The sequence below is a fragment of the Vidua chalybeata genome, chromosome 13 (assembly GCF_026979565.1).
Source record: "Vidua chalybeata isolate OUT-0048 chromosome 13, bVidCha1 merged haplotype, whole genome shotgun sequence".
Classification (NCBI taxonomy): domain Eukaryota; kingdom Metazoa; phylum Chordata; class Aves; order Passeriformes; family Viduidae; genus Vidua; species Vidua chalybeata.
Genome location: NC_071542.1, coordinates 5,919,166 through 5,941,560, shown reverse-complemented (window position 1 = coordinate 5,941,560; position 22,395 = coordinate 5,919,166). Strand labels below are relative to the sequence as shown.

Below are 22,395 nucleotides of genomic sequence, written 5' to 3'. Positions count from 1 at the left end.
AAACAGTGTGCCATCTTTTCACTGGGGTTTGAAGCACTTCAATGGGTGATGCTTCTGGAAGTCGTTTGGTCAGCTTATGACTTGGCCCTACAAAATTTGGGAGTGTGCTCAGCTTTCTGTGGCATGAGCTATCTCAAAAGTCAGAACTCCAGCTGCATTTTCAGACAGCCTCATCGAGCATGGGTTGGGCATCCAACGCCCAAAAGTAAAACAACATCTTTTAAAGCCTTTCCTTTTAAATGGAAAAAAAAATGCAGTATTTCTCTTAGTGCTTAAGTAAATACTTATTTTGTAAAAGGCACTAAACCCACTTTGTCTAAAATACTGGGAAAAGTTTATTTTTCAAAGCCACAGGCAGCAGTTCATGGTGCTATAGGAAATGCTAAGGCTATGCAGTCACCACCTTAAAGCAAAGCAAATCTCCCAAGTTGTTTTCTTTTTGTGTCTTTATTGCTTTTATCTCAAGAACAAAATGTACAATAAAGGAACTCGAAAACTAATGTCCCGCCCCTTCAAACAATGGGCAAACGCAAAAGCAGGTTTGAGCCCGCGCTGATCGACATCCCAGTTCTGCGGCCGGCTCCAGGGGGGCGAGAACTTCTTCGCCGTGAGCGCTGCAGGACCGCGCGTCGCGGAGAGCGCAGCCACGGGCCCGCTGAGCGCCCGCAGCCGCCCCGTCCCGCAGCCCCCGCAGCGCTCGGGGCGGTCCCGGTGCCGGCGCCCGCGCCGGTCCCGGCCTGCTCCGCTCCCCGCGTTCAAACGCCCCCGCGCTCCCATAGGCTGCGCCGGCCCGGCCACGCTCGGCCCCCGCCGCCGCGACCATGGCGCGGGGGGAGCCCGGCGGCCAGCGGGCCCCGCGGGCGGCCCCTCACCGCGCCGCGCCCGGCAGAGCCCGCGGGGCCGGGACCGGCCGCTTCGCCGCCGCCGGTCCCTCGCCATCCAGGGGTCCGGGTCCTGCGGCAAAGCGGGGGCAGGCGGCGGCGGGGCGGGCAGTCCCCCCGCGGCGGGATGGGCCGTGCCGGCAGTCGGACATGTCGGTAGCTGTGCGGGGGGAGAGGCACGAGGCGGGCGGGCGGCGCGGCCGCTGAGCGGGCGGGCCCGGGGGCAGCGCGGCCGCTCCCGCGCTCCGTGCCCCGGCGGCGGAACCCGGCCCCGGCGCGCCAGGCGCCGAGGGCGAGAGACCGCACTTTTATCAAACTTGAGCCTCCGCTCCCCTTTCTCTTTCTTCCTCTCTCCCTCCTCCCCCGTCCCCGCCCCTTCCCTGCCGTCCTCCTCTTCCTCCTCCCCCCTGCGCCCTGGGATGTTTATTCGGGCGGCTGCGTGAGGCGCGGGCGGCGGCGGCGCCGAGTTTCTCTCCCCCGACCTGAAGAGTTGCAGGCGCGCACACGCTCGCCCGGCTCCGGGGGAGAGAAGGAAACAAAATGTCGGCCAGGGCCGCGGCAGCTTCCACGAAGGTAAGACTCGGCCCCGGGGCGACCGCGTTCCCTGCCCGCTCCGATCCTGCGGTACCCCCGGCGCGGTTTTCCCATTGCCCCGCCGAGCCCGCACCGCGGTGGCCACGGCTTTACCGCCGCCCGAACTGAGGGCACGGGCTAGCGCGGACCGAGGAGGCGGGCGAGGCGGGCCGGAGCCTCCCGGCCGCCTTCCCCGCAGAGCTTCCCTCCTGCCTGCCGGGAGGGGCGCGCAGGTGGTCCGCACCCCCCTGGCCCGGGCCGCTGCCCGCCGGCCGCCCCCGCCCGGCCTCCCACCTGTTGGACACGCGGGCCCCGGCCCTGGCGGCGGGACGGCTGCGGCAGCCGGGCCCTGCCCCCGGGAGAAGCTCCCGCCGGTGCGCTGGCCGTGCCCTTTTGTTCTAGGCTGGAGCGGGGTAGCAATTAGGAAAGGTTCAACCGGGAGAGTCCAGTACTACAGGATTTTTTTTTTTTCTGTGGCCGCTGAATCAGTCGAGGGTGATTGTTGCTGACATACGGTAAACAGCTTTGGGGCGGCAGTAATCCGTCAGAAACTTGTGCCGGTCCTCCACCTGATCCGTAGGTGTTGCCGGTGCAGGTGCACGTTGCGGGGTGTGTACTCTGACCTCCCCCGGCACTGCGCGGCGGTGAGTAATGCCGAGCGGCCCCGGGGGTGAGAGGTGGAGTTAGGAACGCTCAACAGGTTATTTCTCCTTCGTTTAAAATTAAAGGTTTGCTTTGAAACTAGTTTGAATTTGAATTTCGAACTAATTTTTCGCTTGTGGCGCCTGAGTAGTTGCTCTGGCTTCAGCGCGACGAGTTCCCGTCGTGTGTGTGTTAGCTGGTGTTACCGGAGCTCGGCTTAGTGCTGTTTGCTTTCGAGTGAAACTGCGTGGTTTCGGTCTGATGTCACTTGCTGGTATGCACTTACTCAGAAGTGGTATTCTACAGGCTGAAGTAAAATGTACACCTTGCTGTATTACTACCGAAAAACTTCGGCGCTTGAGATACTAAGTAACAAACTTACTCTAGTTGTAAGATACTGTTAGCTGGCGATTTTACCAACTCCAGAGTCTTACTTGAGAGGTGTGTTCGAGGCAACCTCAGCTTCCAGAGTGGAATTTAAAAAACTTAAAAGCTAATGTTGACTGCTGAGTTTCATGCCTCATTTTAAGTATGCTTCCAGAGGTATTGTATTACATTTTAACATATACACAAACACCACTTCAACAATAAATGTTTGTTGTTGGAAGAGTAACTTATTTTGCGTAATATTTCACACTTCTGCTATCACCTAGCTATGGAGATAGATCAAACATACTTTTTAGCCCTTTTCAAATGCATTTATATTAACAAGAAATAGGAGTTGGAGATAAATGTTGTCTTGAATAGTGTTGTGTTAGAATTCTGCTGTCTGAGGGATTGTGAGAAATGGCATCAACTTAAATCTTGCAGATTTTTTTTTGTTATAAAATCGGAGTATAAAATTCTGATTTTTGGCTCAAAATGCTCTCTTGAAATACAGCTATTTTGTGAGGCTGTGGACAAATACTGCTTTCCACGCATGCATGTACTGTCTTGAAGTGTTTTTCTATTTTTAAATACAGAAGTGTATTTAAAGTTGCAGAAGTGTACAGAAAGTGTATCTGTTTTGGCTGTAGACTGGTGTACAGACTGTGTTAATTGGAAGTTGTATCTTGCCATAGCAGTTATTTGAAACTCCTTCTGCTCATGGTCATATCACATTGGCCCTTGGAGCTTGCATACATGCATACAGTATCAGCCAAACTAATTATACTGAAAGGTATGTTAATTTAAGAATGTTGCAAAATATAGTCTCACTGGGGTTTAACTCTTCACTGGGATGCTTTCAGATTTATGGAAGTCAGGTAGTTGAAATAGCATCTCTTTCTTGGGAAAAAAACTCGTTTTGTAAGTCCTGTGACTGTTAGAGTAAATTCTTCATCTGTGATAGCTTTTTATCAAAATTATTTCTTACCTTTGTATCTTGATCACAGAATTGTCTTTAGAATCTGATGCATATAGTTTATATGAGTTTAATTGTCAAAACAGAGGTGCTTTAAGTCAATGATAATGTTAATTGTATTTCAGTCATTAGTTCCTGGGCCACTCTCCATGTAGTTTTAATAGTTACAGACAAGGAGATTAAAAAGTATTTTGGAAATACTAGACTATTGTGGGATTTCTACGTCCACATTCCAGATTTTGTTTCCTTTAGTTACCCTTTGGTTCCAAAGTTATCCCTTTGGATATGGTATCTGGTTTCTCATTTTTGGGGTTGTAATGCATTAAATGGTGAATGGTTTTCTCTTAATATTTACTTAATATACTTTTGAGCTCAGTGTCCATATCCACAGTTACTGTGGCACACTTGACTGGACAAAAACTTAGGAGAGAGAAAATTTTTTTTTTGATTAGCTGGATAATTCTTATTTGTACATGAGATAATCTTGGCTGCTGTGGTTATGTTATGCCCTACTATCAACAGTCTTTAACAGTTTCACTGCCCTTCAGTTTTGATTACTTAGCTTTTTCCCCTGCTATGCTGTATAAGAATTATTCAGCTGTATAAGAATTATACAGTTTTATTAAGGTGTTATGTGCTTGTTGTAGCTGTTGGTAATATACAATAGAAAATGGTGGAGAAATGAAGGCTTTCTGGAAGTTTAATCTGGTCATGGCTCTTACAGCAACATTTAAGGGGCCTAATCTCTTCTTATATCTTTTTGAACTGTACTAATGGATGCTATGGGAATGACTGTCAGGTCTTAGTAATGGGATGTAAACTTTCTTTACATGGCATTTAAGTTGGAGATTCAAATGTAGTCCACATTGGTAGAAACAGCCAAACCAAACAAACAAAAATATCACCCTGAAAAGCTTTTAAATTTTAAATATGGGGACAGAACTTATTGAACCCCTCAGCCTTTTTGAATGCTGATCCTGAGTTCCTGAGACTTCCTTCTATTTTTAAATACATTCATGAAGAGTATTTCAGTCTTTCACCTCAGTTGTGTAACTAATTGAATTTTGGTTATTTTAACTGGCTTTCTAGCTCCAGGCATGTGTCTGTTAACTACCCCTTGAATCAGGAGCTGAGAACATGACTGTGTTAATGGTTCAAGACATACTGATTGCAAGGACTCCTTGGTTTTCTGTTTTAGAGGCAATGACCTGTGGTTTTCATAATTGGGGTTAGAATTGTACCCTAAATCTTACTTGGAAACACCAATGGATTTGTTTCTTGTAGAACACATATGTGCAAATGTTTTTAAAGTGGTTTTTAATTCAGTCTGTGAGACAGCTAAGTTTGGAGCAGTATTTTATTTTTCCCATTTAAGTCTGTATATGGGCACTGTAAAGTAGATCAGTTCTTCTTTGGTCGTATCTGGGATTCTTCAACTGTAACAACAAAGAAATAAATATATAGAAAACATATATGGGAAAGTAACTGAGAATTCAGTTTAACCTAAGAATTTACTTTCTATATGGAAAAAAGAGCCTTAAAATGCTGCATTTAATTTTGCTAGTCTTTCTGTAAGTTGTACTAGGACCCTAGGAAATACTAATTTTAATGTTCTGGTAGGTATTTTTCAAAGACCAATTTATATGAGTTACATGTATTTCAGGCTTGTGTTTTCTTGAATTCATTGTTCCAGTTAGGACTATCAGCAGTTTCAACTACCAGCTGATACTTGAGGTGCATTTTTCAGTATGACTTTGGCTGCAAGGTGAGGAGCTGCAAGCTCCACACTCCGTAGGTCATTATGAAGTGTATTCTGGAGTTTGCTTCTGGTTCAACGTGCAGTGTAAAGATTACTGTAATGTAAACAGAGCTTGAAATCTGACAGTGCCTGGCAACTGGCTCCACCCTTATAGAGTGGAAAATCAGTAAGGCCTTATCAGTGACCAGCTAGCTAATCTTTGTGTCAAGGAAAACCTCTAGAAGTGGGTTACTGTACATCATGGGTATTCTAAGATGCACATTGTGCTACTACTTAGGTTCCATGAGAAAAGATACTGGGCTTCTATCTGTGCCAAAAAAAAGCTCAGAACATTTTGAATTTGTGATTGACATCAAGAACGGTTACTGAGCTTGAATATATGTCTGTGTTCACACTGCAATGTACCATTATTGTCAAAACCTTCTGGGTATTCGTGAAAATACTTGGTTTTTAACTATTCAGCATAAGGTACTGAGTTGGGAACACAACTGTAGCTAGTTGACTACTCAAGCTCTGAATTGTGCTAAATATGTTCAGTTTATTACTTGAAGTGCTATGCAAAAGTATTGCCTATCTCAGGTCAAAGTGCTCATCTGAAAGCTTTGTATCAAAGCTGAAGTTCTCACCAAGGACTCAAGTGTTCACCCATTTTTTTTGCCAATAAGCTTTCAGTGTGAAATAAGATCCTCCTTTTTGTTTTCTTCTCCTGTCCTCTATACCCTGTGGAAAGGCCATGTCTTGTGTACACATTGGAGTGGCAGGGGAAAATCTGATTAGTCACAGTGTGGGGGGAGTAAAGCCATGTACATGTCCATTTCAAAATTAATAGTCCCAACATTTGGTTTGTATCACTGTCAAATTCGAAGTGTCAATTTGAGTTAAGGTTTGTATTTGAAACAAATGCTTTTATTGTTTTTGTTATGGGTTAAGAAAGACATTTATCATTTATATCCCCACAAATACTTCTGTGTTATCATGGTATAAATACAACAGAAATTAATATCAAACTATGCCCAGTGTTTTCTCAGGCAAATATATTAGTAATGACTTCTTCACTGAATGTACTGATTAAGCAAACAGCCGTAGGGAAGTCTTAAAATGAATTCCATGATTCTGTGCAGTGTATTTATGCTGAGTCCAAAAAGTCCTGAAATGAAAACAGTCTTGTCTTATAATTATGCTATTTTAGGGACAGATTATTTAAATATGCTCTGTACAGTCATAAATAGTAGGGGTGCTCTTGTTTCAGGGCTGTGATGTGCTTGAGTGAAGGATCTGAGAAAATGGAGGGACACGTTCAGCTGAATATTTAAGGTCCAGCATGGATCCCTTGGAGGCTGCAGAGTAACAAGTGCTGCTGAGGCCACAAATGTGGTGACTTGTCCAGGGACAATGGTGTCTGCTTGGTCATCCATGGGATTTTCCTGCTGTGGTGTACTCTTAGACAGCTCCTAAAGCCCCAAGCTCCGTGGACTGTTTGGGTTATGTAGATGGGCTACTGCAGGGCTGGAGAACTGCCCCAGTGTGTGCAGGACTGGGCACTTGGCTTATGTTGACTATTCCTGTCTCTATAGGATCTTCAGCAGTTCTTTAGAGGTCTTTCCTGCATTTGCACATCGGGATTTATTTAGACACTTGGAAAAATTAACTGTATTGTTGGTGCTAAAACTTGAAATATTGGCTGTACATTAAAAAAGTATTTATTTTCTCAAGAGTATTTGGTAAGCTCTAATAGGATTCTTGTTTCCTAATCCATTATAAACAGATGTTCTTCCCTTTTGTGGTGGGGGAGGGCAGCCTAAATTCAGCAAGATGACAGCAGTAGGGAGTGTTGCATTGGAGAAGTTTACATTCTTAGCAGAAGTGGGCAAATGTGACCTTTTTGGCCTACATAACTCATCAGAAGGTGTATGGTTGCTTCCTCTGCTATGGGAAGTTAACAACAGAACTTAGTATGGCACTGATGGCCTTTTTGTCTCCCCACCCCCACATATCCAAAGTACTGATATGCTGAAAATAGAAATTGAGCAAAAGTCGGCAGTTTGTTTGATTTGTAGTTCCCAAGGCTTTTCCCAGTAAGGACTGCACTGCAGAGCAGCCTTCTGTCTTCCTCACATTTGCCTTTTGCATTTGACTTCTTAGGAACTTAATTATAAAATCTTCCCCCACCCCTCCTAAAAAGGCAGTAATTAGTTTTCAACTTGTGATCCTTTGGGATTGTCTGGGCAGTTCCTTGCCTAGTTTGAATGGGGTCCAGTAACAGTGTCTTCCCCTCTGCCCCACTGGGTCAGCAATCACTTTAACAGATGGCCCCCTTCTCTGTATCCAGCTTAAAATTTTTCTTGTAAATATTAAATGGACCTGTTCCAGCTATTTACACTCTGGGCTGGTGACTGTTTCTTAGGATGTATCCAGATGGGAGGTAGAAGGAGCAAGGTGCTTGGAGACTTGTTAATACACTTCAGAACATATGGTCAAGCGTTTGGACACAGCTCTGGGAGGCGACTGTGCTCGGCTGAAATAACATCCCCTGCCCTTTCCTGCAAACCTTCTTTAGACAGCCATGGTGCTCTTGCAGCAGCATTAATGACTTAGTTATATTCACCATGAATTCAATAACACAAAAATTACTAAGAAGTAACTTGTGGCTGCGGAGACACTACAAGTTAACTAAAAGGAAGTAATAACCTTAAATTATAACCAGAAGCAGTAGCATAATGAAACAGGACAGATTGTGAAATTTGAACAATGATGTCAGTTTTTCTATTACTTAAATTGCAGCAGTGGTGACATGACTTTGACAAAAGACTGACCTGGCACATGTTGCTATAAAAAGGTGTATAAAAACATATTTAAAAGTTACTAAAAAAAAGAAAAAATCAAGAGTACGTACACTGATGCTTTCAGCTTAATTGAAAATATAATAGGTGTAAATTATGTAATCTAAAGATTTATTGGTTTTAATAGAAAGTAACAATTGGAATGACTGTAGCTGTAAAGCTCTAGCAGTAACTTTGAGGTGCTACTTGACAGTGTGGTATCAATTAATTAGTTAGTTGTAATTTGCATGGAATCAGGATAGTACCTGGGGCTAACTCTGCCAATTATTGTTTATCTGAACAAATTCCAAGACTGTAATAAATACATAATTCATGTTCCTTTTGGATGACTGGCTTCTCCAGAATTGAATCTGGGAAAAGGCTAAATCATATTAACCCTCTCATCAGGATGGTTATTTAAAAACTTTTTCATGTCACTTGACCCAGCATTGTTCCTACATGTTATATGGAAAAAATACTCCTTTGCCCATGAATGCCTTCACATGAATTAACAGTGTTAGGTGACAGGGGTACTGGCTTTTCCTGTAAACCTGGACTCCTGAAATAACTTTTTCTGTGGGTATTAAGATCTTAAAGCCAAGCTTAAAGGATGGCTTTCTGACAAAAGAACTTGTGTTTCCTTCAGAATTGAAATTAAGTTGTGGAAAGTGATTGGCCATTGCATACAGGATAAACCTCTCTGTTAATAACCCAGCTATGTAAGAGTGGAAATTCCTGGAGTGTAATCTCATATGAGAGAACTAAATGCACTTGCATTTTGATTGGGTTTTGCTCTCTATGGATAATGTAGGCTGGATTAATACTCCTAAAGCAGGGAGCATTTGGCTAGGAAGTACAAGAAAGGTATACAGGTTTACAGAAACAATGTTGATGGCTTGAATGAAGAACATGTTTCATCTGAATCAGAGTGCTGTAGAAGCACTCTGTGGGGTTATTTTTTTCCAGTGCTCTGTGGTTTGTTTATTGTTAGTAGTTCAATGGTAAATCCACCCTAGAATTGCCCAGGAAAGTGCTGAGTCTCAAATGAAGGGATCTGTTGTTTAAATTGTTTGAATACCAGTGCTAACATAAAAGGTTTTCTTATGTGTTGTGTTTATTTGCAATCAGTAAATGTCTCTATCTTGGGAAGGTGTGTAAGGATTAGCAAGGAGCCAGTGGCTGAGAGTTACTGAGATAGTTTCTCCTTTAGAATAACCAGTGGTGGATTTTTTTTTTTCCTTCCTGCATGATGTGGGTATCTTTTAAGTTGGTTGCATTATTGATAGTACTAGTATTGTCTTTCTGGCTGTAAACTTAGTTTGGTTTAGATTAATGTGAGATTTATGTCCTGCACTTGAAGCTGTGCTAGCATTGTAATTTAAACAGGCAGGAGATGCCTTTTAAACATAAATGTGTTGTTTCTGCAGCATGTGTTTCGCTAGCCTGAACTTCTGACTGCATTTATCTCCATTTAAAAAAAATCAACCATGCCTTAAAAGTACTTTAAACAAAAGCAAGCAGTTCCAGAGAAATATTGCATAGGCTTTTCTTCTTTATGATGGAATTAAAATAGGGAATTTTTGCCTTGCTTTTTGTATTTGGTTTTTCTCCCTCCTGTGTGAATGCTTGAATTCACCTCTAGTGAAGCAGTAGAAGTGGATTTGTTAGTGGTGTGGTGGCAGTGGAAGCAGATGGTGCTGGTGGTGTGCAGCAAAAGCGCTGCACGGGATGAGGTGAAGGGTACTGGGGGCTGCCAGGACAGGTCCTGTGCAGGGAGCCTTGAGGTGGGCTTGGTAGCTGCATTCTGTGCTTTGGGCACCATGCAAACATATCAATCAAACAGTGGATCAAAATAGTTTTGACCGTGCCTGATTAGGCTGTTGGCAACTAAATGGCAACATTTTTAATCTTGTGAGGTAGATGGACTGGTATATCTAATTTTGCTTTTCTATTTCCATAAAAATCCGTTGTTAAAGTCAGTGACTGGCCTTGCTTGGCTATGAGTAAATTGCTTGGGATGTTTATAGTTGGCAACAATAATTTTTCTTTTCTCTGATAGAAAGTATTGGTTTTCAACTGGAACTAAACCCTTACTATGAAAATTGCAATTTGCTTGCTCCACCTTTTAACTTCCAGAACAGGACCTTTTAATTTACTCAGTAGTAGTTGCAGTCTTGCTGTATTTAAAAATTAGTTTTGTAGGAAGTATATTTAAATATTTTGGAACACTTGTTAAGAAATAAAAAAAAACCCTTCAAAGATATTTCTACTTGATAAAATACTATAGACGGTTACAAAACTTTGTCAATAGTTTTCCCTCTCTCAGAAGAGTAGACTTTGATGTTTTAATGTTCCTTTTTAAAATCTGTACATTATTCTGACTTTCCTGGATATGCTTACAGTGTAGAGGTTGGTACGTAGCTGACCAAAACATAATACCTAAAATCTGTCTTTACTGTCCTAGCCCTTCAAGCAATGTAATTATGTTGCTTCCAAGTGATAAGCCAAGGCAATTTACAGATTACTGGAATGCTTGAAAACACTGACCTTTCAGGTCACTCAGAGCACTCCTATTATGCAGAGATTGCTGTGGCACTGCTGTAATGTGCTGGCCTGTCACATGCTGACTAACTTGCAGAAAGCTTTGATGCAGCTGTTTTAAAAATGCTTTTGCTGACTGATAGGCACTTAGGCTACTGCCTGTGAACAAAGCCAGCTCTCATTCCATGCTTTTCGCCCCCATTTTCTATAACAACACTTCTTCCCTGCTGACTACACACACAGTTATCTGGGCCCAAGTGTTGACTTGTCTCCATTTAAATTGTATTTGTGTTAATTTTCACTTCAAAAATAGTCACGTGTGTGAGAGAGATGCGGTTTGTGTGGTTTATTCAGAACTGCTGCAAACAAGCAGCCTTGAAAAGTTCATGCGGTGGCTTTAAAGAGTGTGTGGATTAGGGAGAAGAAAGTGTGTGTGACTGGGCAGAGCAGGGATTAAAAAAACAATGGTCCTTTGAGTACAGTGGAAAGTAGTTTACTGCAGTGTAGCATATATTCTATAGTTTTATATTCCAATATATTTTCTTGAATTACTGTGAAGGATAAGAAGAATTTGACAAATGTTTCCTTTAAGTGTCTCGTGCTTAATGGGCATCATACGTGGTGATGATGGCAGTACCTTCTTTGGTATTAAGACACAGGACTAGAACATGAATAGAGATTAAGCGGACTTGATTTTTTTTGTTTACTATCTTTAATTTTATTTAGTTTTATTAATTGTTGTTAGATCAGGTAGTGCCTGAATTGCAAAGATCATGGGAAGAGGAGAAATAAGTACAAAAGAATAAAATCTTTAATTCCAGTAGCCTGGTAAGACTGTTAGAAGAATAAATTGTTTTTTATTTCTTCCACAAAACACAGAGAATCCATATTCTCTCTGGAAGTAAGGTGCTGGATGTTTGGGGGAAGTAGACTTCTAAATCAAGACTCTACATAAGAAGCACAATAGCCTATTGCCTATGAAAGCAAGTTTAGCAATTCACAATTTAATCTTTGTTCCCAGGGAATAGGTTTATATTTAATATATTCTATTGGTTGTCTCTATCTCAGATTCTAAGCCTGTTAGAGTTTAGTGCATTTGGATCAAAAATTAAGCATCTCTGTTCTATTCTGCTGAGAGGTGGAAAATAAAGAGGTGACACTGATTGATGCTGTATGTATCATGAATGGCATTTGATAAAATTCTGAGCTTCTGTTGTACAGCATGGCATCATTGTCTCCTTGTTTGGGGGGAGTGTGACATCAGGAATTCCCCTGTTTGCTGCAATTCCAGTAACTGCAAAATATGCACAACCTGTGCCTAGAATCTCTTGAAGCAGTAGAGTTGTGTATGCAGGGATAAGCACTGGTGTACTTAAAATTGCCTTTGCTCTTTGACCACATACTATACAGTGACAATGCACTAAACCACAAATTTCAAGTTGTAAAAGAATGTAATATATTTTTCCTGCTGTAACAATGCAGTGAAGAGAATAGAATGAATAATGATTTTACAGCAGGAAACTAACTGAACAGTGTAGTTACATAGTGAGTGTTTTCTTTTTTTTTAATATGAGCTCTGTACTTCTTGTAGTAATTGGTAGGACAAAAATACTCGGGTTTTTGTATATATTTTCATATGTACGTCATAGTTGCACCTTAAGAAAACATTCTCCACAGCTCAGTTCAACATGTGTTAATCTGGATTAATTTAAATGACAAAATTAGTAAGGCAAAAGGATGCATAACTTACACGTGTTGATAACATTACAGTATCTTTGAGATTTTTGCATTTCAGAAGAAGTGACTTCTGAAGGTAACCCTGCAAGAATGAGTGGAAAAGATGCAACTAAATCAATACATTGATACAAGAGGTACAGATTTAGATATTTTTCATTGCACTTAATTTTTTCCTGCAAATCATTAGAAGTTGCATGACTGAAGATATGACTATTATCAGTCAAGCTTTGAAAACATTCTGGCAGTAAGTTTTGTTTTGCTGTTCAATTCTTGCTTTAATGATAAAATTGTACTACAGCTATCTTGGCTGGAAGTACTCTTTCACATCACACCTTTATGATGAAGTTTTTCACTGATTTTATCCTCACTTATTTAGTCTTCAGGATTTTTTTCCAAAGAATAATCTAGATTGAATGGTTTCTCTGCAAGTTGTGGTCTCCTGATAGGTTTTTCCATTGAACTGACTCATCAAACAGATTTGTCTGGTGTCCTGAAGCTAAATTCCTCTGGTTTCTTACTCATTTAGGGGAATGCTCCTTTGAAAAAACTATTGCTTGCTGAATTCACAAGTCTGTAGATAACTCGGTTGCTGTTTTCCCTAGTAACTCATTCTCAGTGACAGGTGACTTGATAGTGTTTTTTGGGCAATAGTTGACTGAATTGAAGCTATATTCTGGGATAAACAGGTAATTCACCAAAATTATACAGGCTTTTCAGCTGTTAACCAAGTGCTTACCCAGTTTCTTCTCCAGCTGGTTGGATAAACAACTAGAATGTCATTCATACTTTTCCATTTCAGAAAAAGTGCTGAGTGAATGAAAAAGACATCTGCCCATTAAGCACAGATGGGAAATACATGCTAAGAGGTGGATTTGATGGGTAGCATCTCTCAGTAATTATGTATAGACTTTTATTTTTAGTCGTTGTGTTCAGAGTTCCTCTTCTGGAATACTCTACGTGCTTCTCATCTTCACCATAGCTTGGCTTGCAATCAGGGATTAATCTTGATGAAATGATGATTGAGGGAGAGAGCAGCTTCTCATAGGTCTGGCTATGCTTGAGTTACTGCATAGCTGATTTATTTCAAAGTTGAATTGAAGCCATGAGATCCACTATTACATTGTGGACACGTCTTGGTGTAGTGATTAGTTTGGGATTCTTCACTTGGTGTGTCTTATCTGTGCAGAATCAAAACAATGTACTTGAACATAATTCATTTTTCTGTTTCCTTTTCTAAAAGGTACCAAACTGACTGCTATAGAAAATGATTTGTGATGTTGTCTCTGTATAGGTACTTAGGGCTGAGAGTAAAGATAGTTCTTCAGGCCTGTACAGAAAGGGAGACCCCCAGCAGTTTAAAGGCAATTCTAAAAATGCCATTACTTTCTCCTTATATTCAACCTGCCAACAGAAAGCTTTTGGTATCACTTACAGTGCTGGTGTGTCTAGATTTCCATTGTCAGATATACATTATGGCTGTCAAACTTCTGCCAGTATTTACTGGGGTTTATTTGTAGCTTTCTTTGATAGCTCAATAATTTTTTGTTTGTTTGTTGGTGAGTGGTTGTAGAGTGTGCAACTTTTTTCTTCCTCTTCTCAGTATTGAAAACACGTCTACAAAAGTAAGGAACACACTTTTAAATAAGAGCATTAATTTTGGTCATGTTGGATGATATTTTTTGTGGACTGGTGTAAGTGGTTTAGGCTCAGTGTTCTTTTAACTTGTACTGAAGGAGACTAATTTTTTTGGTGGAAGGGAAAAGAGCCTCCAAAACTTATTATGGAACAAATGTAAATGAATCCCCTAAAAAAATGCTTTGCAATTTAAGTTTACCATTCTATTAGCCTTGTTTAGGCTGAGTTCCAAGTGCAAGCTTCAGATACTAAAATTCTGTGTTTTGATGCTTATCACTTGCTTACATGAGAAGCTCAGACTTCATCGTGTAAAAAGTGTGTACCCATCTCTAATAGCAGTAGCAAAAGAAAAAGCAGACTGAAAATATGCTTGTATTGTATCCTAAAAATAAAGAAAACCTAAAATACTGCTTTTGAAAATGATTTCAAAGTAGTACTGATGTTTGCATTTAATTGTACAGATGCAATCATGTTCTATGTAGGCATGTGGGGCTGTAGGTTATTTGAAATAATGATGTTAATCTGTTCTATACCTAATACTTTACTAATGTTACCTTTCCCTCCAGTTTGGAGAGAGAAGCAGAAACTTTTCACTTCTGTGAAGTGTCACTGCCACTGGTCTTAGTCTTTAGGTCTGTTAAGTATGTGCGTCAATAATCTGCACTATTGTTATGGTAAAGCATGTGTTGTCTTTGATCTTTTGAGGGCAAACAGCACTGACTCCTAAGCTGGCAATGCCCTGTCAAGGAAAATGTTACCAGTCTGATAAATGCATGCAAACAGATAATTGGTACCTGCTTGTGGAACCTTAGTGTGTTCAATTTGTCAGGACTGGGCAGCTAAAATCCTTAGTTTAGTGTAGTTGCATGATAAACAGAGGTGGAATGGGGAAAAAGCTTTTAAGTACTTCAATCTTTTCCTGTATTGTCTTGTAATAACTTAGTTCCTTAAAGAAGTCATGAAGCAATCCTAAAAATATGTTGCTGATTTATCTGAGGCCCATGTTGTCACAAAATTGGCATTTTGCATCATTTACTTGCAGATGGCAATATGCACCTGATGATTGGGGTGCTGGTGGTAACATCCAAGGGCAAGAGTGTGGTACAGGTGAAGTTCTGCTCTTGAAAGAATTTGTTGTTTAGCTGTGAAATTAAATGACATCGTTTCATGTGCACCTTCTCTCGAGAGCCAAGGTGCTGACTCACATCAGGCAAGAGTGTGGAAGCCCTTCTGCCATTGATTTACTTTTTTTTTTTTTTTTTTTTGTGGAACAGATTGGAGTTAATGCACAGCAATGTGAACAAATAATTGCAGAGGGAAAAATACAGTGGGATTTTCTGTTACCCTTTTTCCTTGCTTCTTTTTGAACTTTTTCACTCTTGAGGTGAATTTGTTCTCTTTTGTCAATTAAAGTCTTAACACACCCTAGAATGTCAAACTTAAGGTGACAGATGGGGTAAGACTTAAACATTTACACTAGTTATTTCCCCTGGATTGTAAGCTTTTTGTTATTTTCTTAGAATTTATTGCATTCAGAATGTTGAAGTTCAGTAGAGCTGCTTTCTGTAGCACAAAGAATGCTGGGGCAATCCAGGGGTGAGGTAAGGGCTGTGTAAACTTGAGTGTGTTTTCAGGTTGCAAACTGGAATGTCAGATTAAAATTCTGCAGGTTTTCCTTTTTGCAGTTTTTAATGTGAAATATAATCAGAATAACTTTAAAAAAGAGGCATTTGCTCTTGTTTAAGGTCTTTGGGTTTGCCAGCTCCATTTTTAAATATGGCTTCAGGTAGCTAGAAGATGCAATTCTGTAGAAGCCCAATGCATATTTTAAAATAGCTTTGGTCATTTCTACCCTCATAGTTTTCTTGCATACTTGAGAGTGTGCATTCCAGAGTGGTGATGAATGGGCATGATGCAGTTTTGGTCAAGAATATAATCTTGTATCATTGATACACATGAAGTTGTGGGAATAGAAGTTAGTGTCATGTGGTCAAAGCTGTTGGTGAGGCAGTTTGTTCCACTGAAATGAGTGTATTTTTAATTGCTGATGTCAATACAAAAGTAGCTTTGTGACCATTTTTACAGTTAACCTTTGGCTTTCTGGGTGTGGCACTTTTTTCCCCTTTGAAGAGACTATGTTTTTAGGTCTAATTGGGCTATTGTCACCTTAAAACTGAATTTGGAAGTGGAAGGTCAAGTTGGAGCTGCAAAAGGCAGGCCTTGAAGCTATTTGAGCTGAAAGATTGTAATTTTAGGTAATTTAAACTTTCTGGATTTGCATACTGGGTTTTATGTAAAATTCAGCGTTCGTCTACAATAGTGGAAATAATTTTAAGTCTACCAAATGGATTTTCATGAGAGAAATTGCTTTTGAAGTGTGCTGTTTTGCATGGTATGCATAAGGCAACTTGCTGCTAGGAAGTTCTAATCTGATCAACAGTTATTGCTCTTGTTAGTGAATTCCCTTGTTTCATTCCTCTACTTTGATGTGCAAACAGGAAATAAAGAAATCCTAGCTGAATGTCTGTAGGGTGGGATGGAACCGATGTGATGCTTATGTAAATATGAATACCTACAGAGGTCAGTTTGAAGCCTCTTGTCCAGTAATTACTCTGTCATTTTTTCCCAGTGACTGTAGCCAGTGTCTCTTCTGCCCTTCTCCTGGGAGGAGGGAAGGAGACTGAGTTGGCTCCTGACTCAGGCAGTCGGAAATGGCTGGGCTAATTCTTCAGCCTGGGGCTCGTAGGAGTTCAGCTATGTGGAGTGGGGCACAGATGCAGTCTATAAAAGAGAAAATCCAACCCCCAAAAAACAAGAACATGGTGTTTTTAAAAAGTGCTTTTCTTAAGTTAGTATATAGTGCTCTGTATGCAGCTTTTCTGAAGTGGTCTGGTTGTGAACCACTGGTACAGTGAAAGGCAGTGGTGGGACTGCTGCCAGTAGTAAAGCAAAGAGGAGAATTGGGAGCAGGGCAGCTGGTGGTGCTGGGCAGTATCTCAGGGCTGCTTTTAGTGCCTCTTGTCCAGTCTTGGTTCCCCAATGGAGATGGTTTCATTGCTGCTCTTTAAGAAGATGAGGAGTTATGATTGAAATAAAAAGATGGTTTGGGTGGCAGGGTCACCCCTGTTGCTGCTGCTTGTCTTTTAAGGAAAGGAGAAAAAGCATGGACATGTCTTACTGGTTCTTCCTGCTTGCTGATTCTTCTGGAGCTGCTGTTATGTTCTCTTCTGCTTGTTAATGGCCTTGGCTCCTCAAGAAAAGGAAATAGATCACTTAAAAAAAAAAGGAAAATATTAATGAATTGGAAGTTAGAAAAATATGTGTTTTCTATAAAACATGCTTGTAAGTATTTGGTAAAAATGAAGAAATGAAACCATATCTGAAATGCCGTATTTTGCAAATATCTAATAGTATAGCCAAGATTAAGAGAAAAAAAATCCCACTCTAACTGGCTGTGAATAAGTAATTGTGTTACCCTTAAGAGCAACAGAGAGGATTATCAAAGTGTCTGCAGGTATGTTGTTATATGGGCAGTGTTTCTACATTCATAGTCAATGAATAACCCAGCTGAGAAGTTTTTCCTGTGCTAGCTTCTCTTGTCTTCTTGGTTGGTCCTTTTCCATCCCAGGAAAGCAATCATCAGTGCCAGGCTGATTGGTTGTTTCAATTCAGAGTAGCTTTGTGAATAAAGGAGATCCTCTGTGCTGAGAATGAAAGCAGCCTTAAGCTTTAGGCTCTTGCTGCTCCTTAACCCTTTGTGTTGCCGAGTAGTGGCCTCAAGGTGCTGTTTTAGGGAGATACTCCATGTACTCCAGTGTACTTGGTCTGACAGCAGACTTTGTTCCAAGTCCCCTGGCTGCTGTGCCTTGACTCGGTTATGTTGTAGGATACCTGTTCACTTGCTTCACAGAAATGAATTGCTTTTTCTTAGACCCCGTTCACCCCTTTGCACCACTCTTTGGAAACTGAACCTTCACAATCACTTTGATTTTTCATAGTAGCAGTGGATAAGTTTAATTTGTATTACATAGACACTAAACAAGAAGGGTATAAAGGACTGATGAAAATGAGGATGTTGATTGAGCTGTAGGAAGATGCTCCTTGGGATGTGTGAGCTCATCTGCAGGTCTGTGGGCTGCTGAATGCAATGGAACAACTTAGCTAAAAAAAGCAAAGGAATTTTTCCCCATCTCTTCTTCTGCACAATATGTTCAGAATTTAAATACTGGCTTTACTGATTAATACATCTTAGTGGGGTTTTTTTTTGTTGTTGTTTCTACACCTTCAAATTATTACCTGGTTTTGACTTCTGTCAGAGCTGTGTTACTCAGTTTTAAGTTTGATCGCAGGGACAATTGTGGTATGCTATTTTTTCTGTAACACCTATTAATGTGTTAGCTTTAGAAAATTTTTTCAGCAGGAAAATCCTGGAACAGACTGATGTGCATATAAGCAAGGAGAGACTGACACTTCACAACTGTCTCTCAAAGTGTAATAGATTGTCTGCTTAAACAGATACTTCTTCAAGGTAGTTGTTTTCAAAAAATAGGAAAATCCATTTAATAGTGAAGTGATAAGGAAGCTAGATGTTAATAGAATGGGGATAGTCCTTTTTGCTGAGGAAAAATGAGGTGTTTTCTGCTTTCCACACTTGCCTGATAAGAAGGTTTAGGAATGTTTACCTTGCTGATAGCTGAATAAGCCTTTTGGATGCTGTGGTGTTTGTTACCTTGTCCTCCCTATCCAAGTCTCATGTCCATCTCCTGCCGGGGGGGTATGGCTGCTCTAGTTCTTATTCTCTTCTCTCCCAGTGACTTCCTGGACTTGTTTCTCTTTCTCCCTCTATGCACAAGCACTGCATTTGAAATTACATCAGAACCCTGCTGTGTTCCCTGTATTGTGCTTTTTAAACCAAACTATTTGTTACCATTTTGTCCTTACTCCAAAGTCACTAACAACTTCTAACACAAGAAGTTACTCATTTTCAAGGATCTGGAAGACTTAACATTATTTACCTTCCTTTTTGAACTTCTGTCTTTCTGTAGCCCTGATTTGAGACTTGCTTTCTTTGGATGTGTGAAGTTAATGCAAGCTCAGAATTGTACTGTGTTCTGAAGATGCTCTAGTAGCCATGTGACTGCTAAAATTGAATCTTCTTAACTGACAGTTACCCAAGTTGAGGGTGGGAAGATGCCATCTGGGTGTGTGGTTGCTTGGGGTAGGGAAGGACACTTTTCCTGAAATTTCTTACTTAGAGTGGTTGGTTGAGATTCAGAGGAAGAAATTCAGTACCCACAAGCAAGGCAGGGGTGAAAGTTTTATTGCCCAGTGACATATTTCTTCATACTGAGATTCAAGGGGTAAAATATCAGGGAAACACACTCCCACCCTGCTAATCCTATTACTACAAAAATAGTTGTCAGCTGCTTCCATGAGGCAAAATGTAGTGTGTGTGCACATGTTCAGAACACCTGCATTTCATCTGTTTATTTTAGGAGAATTTGGTAAATTACCTATAGAATGTATCGTTTTGCTGTGGCTATGTCAACTGTAAAAAGCAAAAACAAAACAAGCAACAAACCCCCCCCTCAAAATTTTACAGAGAAATTAACCTCTGTAGGCTGCCCTTTTATTGTCACAATGGAAGATGACGAGGCTGTTATTTTGCACCTGTAACTGGAATTGCAATGCAAGCCTCTTAAACATTTATTCATACTTGCAATCTCTGATCTTGGAAAATCAGCGAGCTCTGTCTCAGTGAGACACTGTTGCCTGTCCTGAGGCTCTTATTTGACAGATCTTTAGAGTACAATGATCTAAAATTTATATGGTGCAGTGCTTGGTAACTGGATTATTATTCTCTTGATTAAAAACAAGGTGAGAAGCATTCTATCTTCAGGTGAAGTGCTCGAATGCTTTGATTGCTGCTCTGATGTCTACATTCATGTTGGTTATTTCTTGGTGGACATATCTTTTGCTTGTGTGCATTTTGGCTTTGTACTTTTTGCATAAGAAGCCATAGATAGAGGTGATTTATTTAGGCTTCTTATATAAAGCTAATACAGTATTATTTTGCTTTCTTTGATACTGATACTGTGCTCTTCTCCCCTAAGGGAAAAACCAAACTGGAATAACTCCAGCTGATGTTCTTTATGAGTGATAAAACACTGAAGCCAAACTGTGTATAAGAGTAGAGAGGGAGCTTGTGTCTGCAGTTGGATGATTTGATTTGGTTTCAGAAATGTGCTGGAAATGCAACTTACATCTAATCACACAGTAATTAAGGTTGGAAGGGACTCTAGGGATCAGCTAGTCCAAGTCTGTGCTCAAGGCAGTTCTCACCAAATCTGATTTATAGAATAATTGTGGAACAGTGAGGTCAGATCATCTAGAGCTCAACAGAGTTCTAGAGATGATCTAGTCTAGCCCCATACTCAGAGCAGGGTCAGCTAAAGGGCTGCCCAGAATCTTGTAGAGATCAGTTCTGAGCACCTCCAAGGATGATATTCCATGGCCTTCCTGGGCAGTCTGTACCACCATTTGACCACCACTGTGGTTTCAAAACAAACCCACCAGGTAGATAGTATGTGACTGGAATTTGCTGCTCTTAAGCTGTATCAGTTGCTGTGACACTGGTCCCAGCTGTGTGCACTTCTGAGCTCCACTGGTGCACTTCAGTAGGGCTTATTTTACTTTGGTGGGAGGCTGTTGTCTGAGCTTTTGCATTCCTGGGACTGCCTTCCAAACTGGAGCAGTTGCTGTTGTTGGAGTTGAGATGAACTGGTGGGGATACAGGTAACAATGATCACATAATACTTGCACAAGGTATGCTGGAGGGGATTTTTTTGAGGATGAAAACTAGTAGGAGGGCAGTTTGTGCTGCTTAAGCTGCTTTTATTGTGGTAAAATAATTGCTTTTCAAGTTGCATCCCAAGATTTAAACTATTGAAATATTACATGAGTTCCTTGAAGATACTGATTTTGAAATGATACAAAAAATAAAATCATATTTGAGGTAAATAATGAGAGGATAAATCCTTTCAATTACATTTTAAAATTTCTACTCTAAATTAGAAATCTTTAGGTCCTAATAATACTGACCTAGGTCAGTATGGCAGAGAAACTACTTAAAGCAAAAGCAAATTGCATGTTGTCTGTGCTTCTCTGTGGCAACATCCCTTGCTGAGGGGAGAAACGTGGCTCGCCACTTTGCTTTTTTAGCCTCTCTGTTCTGTCTGATTTTGCTGTCTTTTGCTAGTGTACTGGCCTGGAGTAGTGATCTGTGAAACACTACTGCCAGCACTTTGGAGTTTGTGATCCTAGGGGGTTTCACTGCCAGCTGGAAAGCAAAATGGAAAGAAGCAAAACAGACAGGGATCCCAAACTCTGAAGCACAGTTTTCACACGCCTTAGCCATCAGGACCTAATAAGCTTTGCTTAGCTGCTGGCTGATACTGTTACCAGGGTGTTTGAGTGGTATTCTTCTTCTGAAGTAACTTGACCTGAGATCATTTGAGATGTATCTGCATGTGGGTCTTGCACTCTGGTTTGTTTTGCCTTATTCCTGAGTGTCAGCCTTCTGCCTTTCATGGATAATGTGATTTACTAGGCCTGTGTCATAAACACTTCTATAAATACTCAGATTTAATTGGATCAGAAATCCAGTATTTAATTATTTAACTACAATGCAGCATCCCTCCAAATTTGTGCATACTGTTCTTGATTAGGGCTTTTTTTGGGAGAGAGGTCTAGTATTTTTGTATTGAGCAGCAGTACCACCAAGCAAAAGGTTTTATGGTCTTGTCTGTGATGTGTGAAGCTTGGAGTTGAGAGGTCATTCTGGAAAAGTGAGTCATGCTAAACAAGCTGGATAGTACATGGATGTGGGGAGTTAAACACTGAGCTACTTTCTTAGCTTGGAGAGAACAGTGCCCAGAAGTTGGAGCAAAAATCTCTCTTGTAAAAAAATTCGTCAATAAAACTAGTGATTAAGGAATGTTTTTAGATACATGCAGTATCTTTATGTTCAAAAGATAGCCACTAACCTTTGGGATTCTAGATCAGGAGGCAGTGGAAATTGTGGTTTTGTGTTTAATAAGGCAGTGTCTTGTGGTTTTGGAAGCACAGAGAGAATTGAGTGGAATGGTTGAACAACCTAGTTACTGTTAAAATGTGTATGTAGGTATTTTGTCCTAGTTTTTCCTCTCAAGGTTGTTCTTTGTGAGGTAAAGATGATTTGTACTGTTCAAACTGTCCATGTGTACTGTTGTAGAGACTTTGTAATCCCAGAGTGATCTAAATCAAAGAAGGTTCATTTTACTGACATGCAGGGTTGACAATTCTGTGTTTTTTTTTTTTTTTTTTTTACTTGGATTGTGCATTGTCATCTGAAGAGCAGCTTTAATCGTGGTTTTCCTCATACAGACTTTTCATGAGGTGGGCTGTTTCATATAGATTAATATTTGG

The 22,395-nt window shown here is 40.7% G+C and overlaps 1 protein-coding gene across 7 annotated transcripts in view; it reads left to right on the top strand.

Annotated features, from left to right (window-relative positions):
• Window positions 1-1,302: 1,302 nt before the first annotated feature.
• Window positions 1,303-22,395, top strand: part of TJP1 (tight junction protein 1) — a 69,278-nt gene continuing 48,185 nt past the window's right edge. For all 7 annotated transcript variants that reach the window (XM_053954495.1, XM_053954492.1, XM_053954491.1 and 4 more), the window contains exon 1: window positions 1,303-1,454. In XM_053954495.1, the coding sequence (XP_053810470.1) occupies window positions 1,422-1,454 (33 nt within the window). In that variant the 5' untranslated portion in view covers window positions 1,303-1,421. The remainder of the gene's footprint in view (window positions 1,455-22,395) is intronic.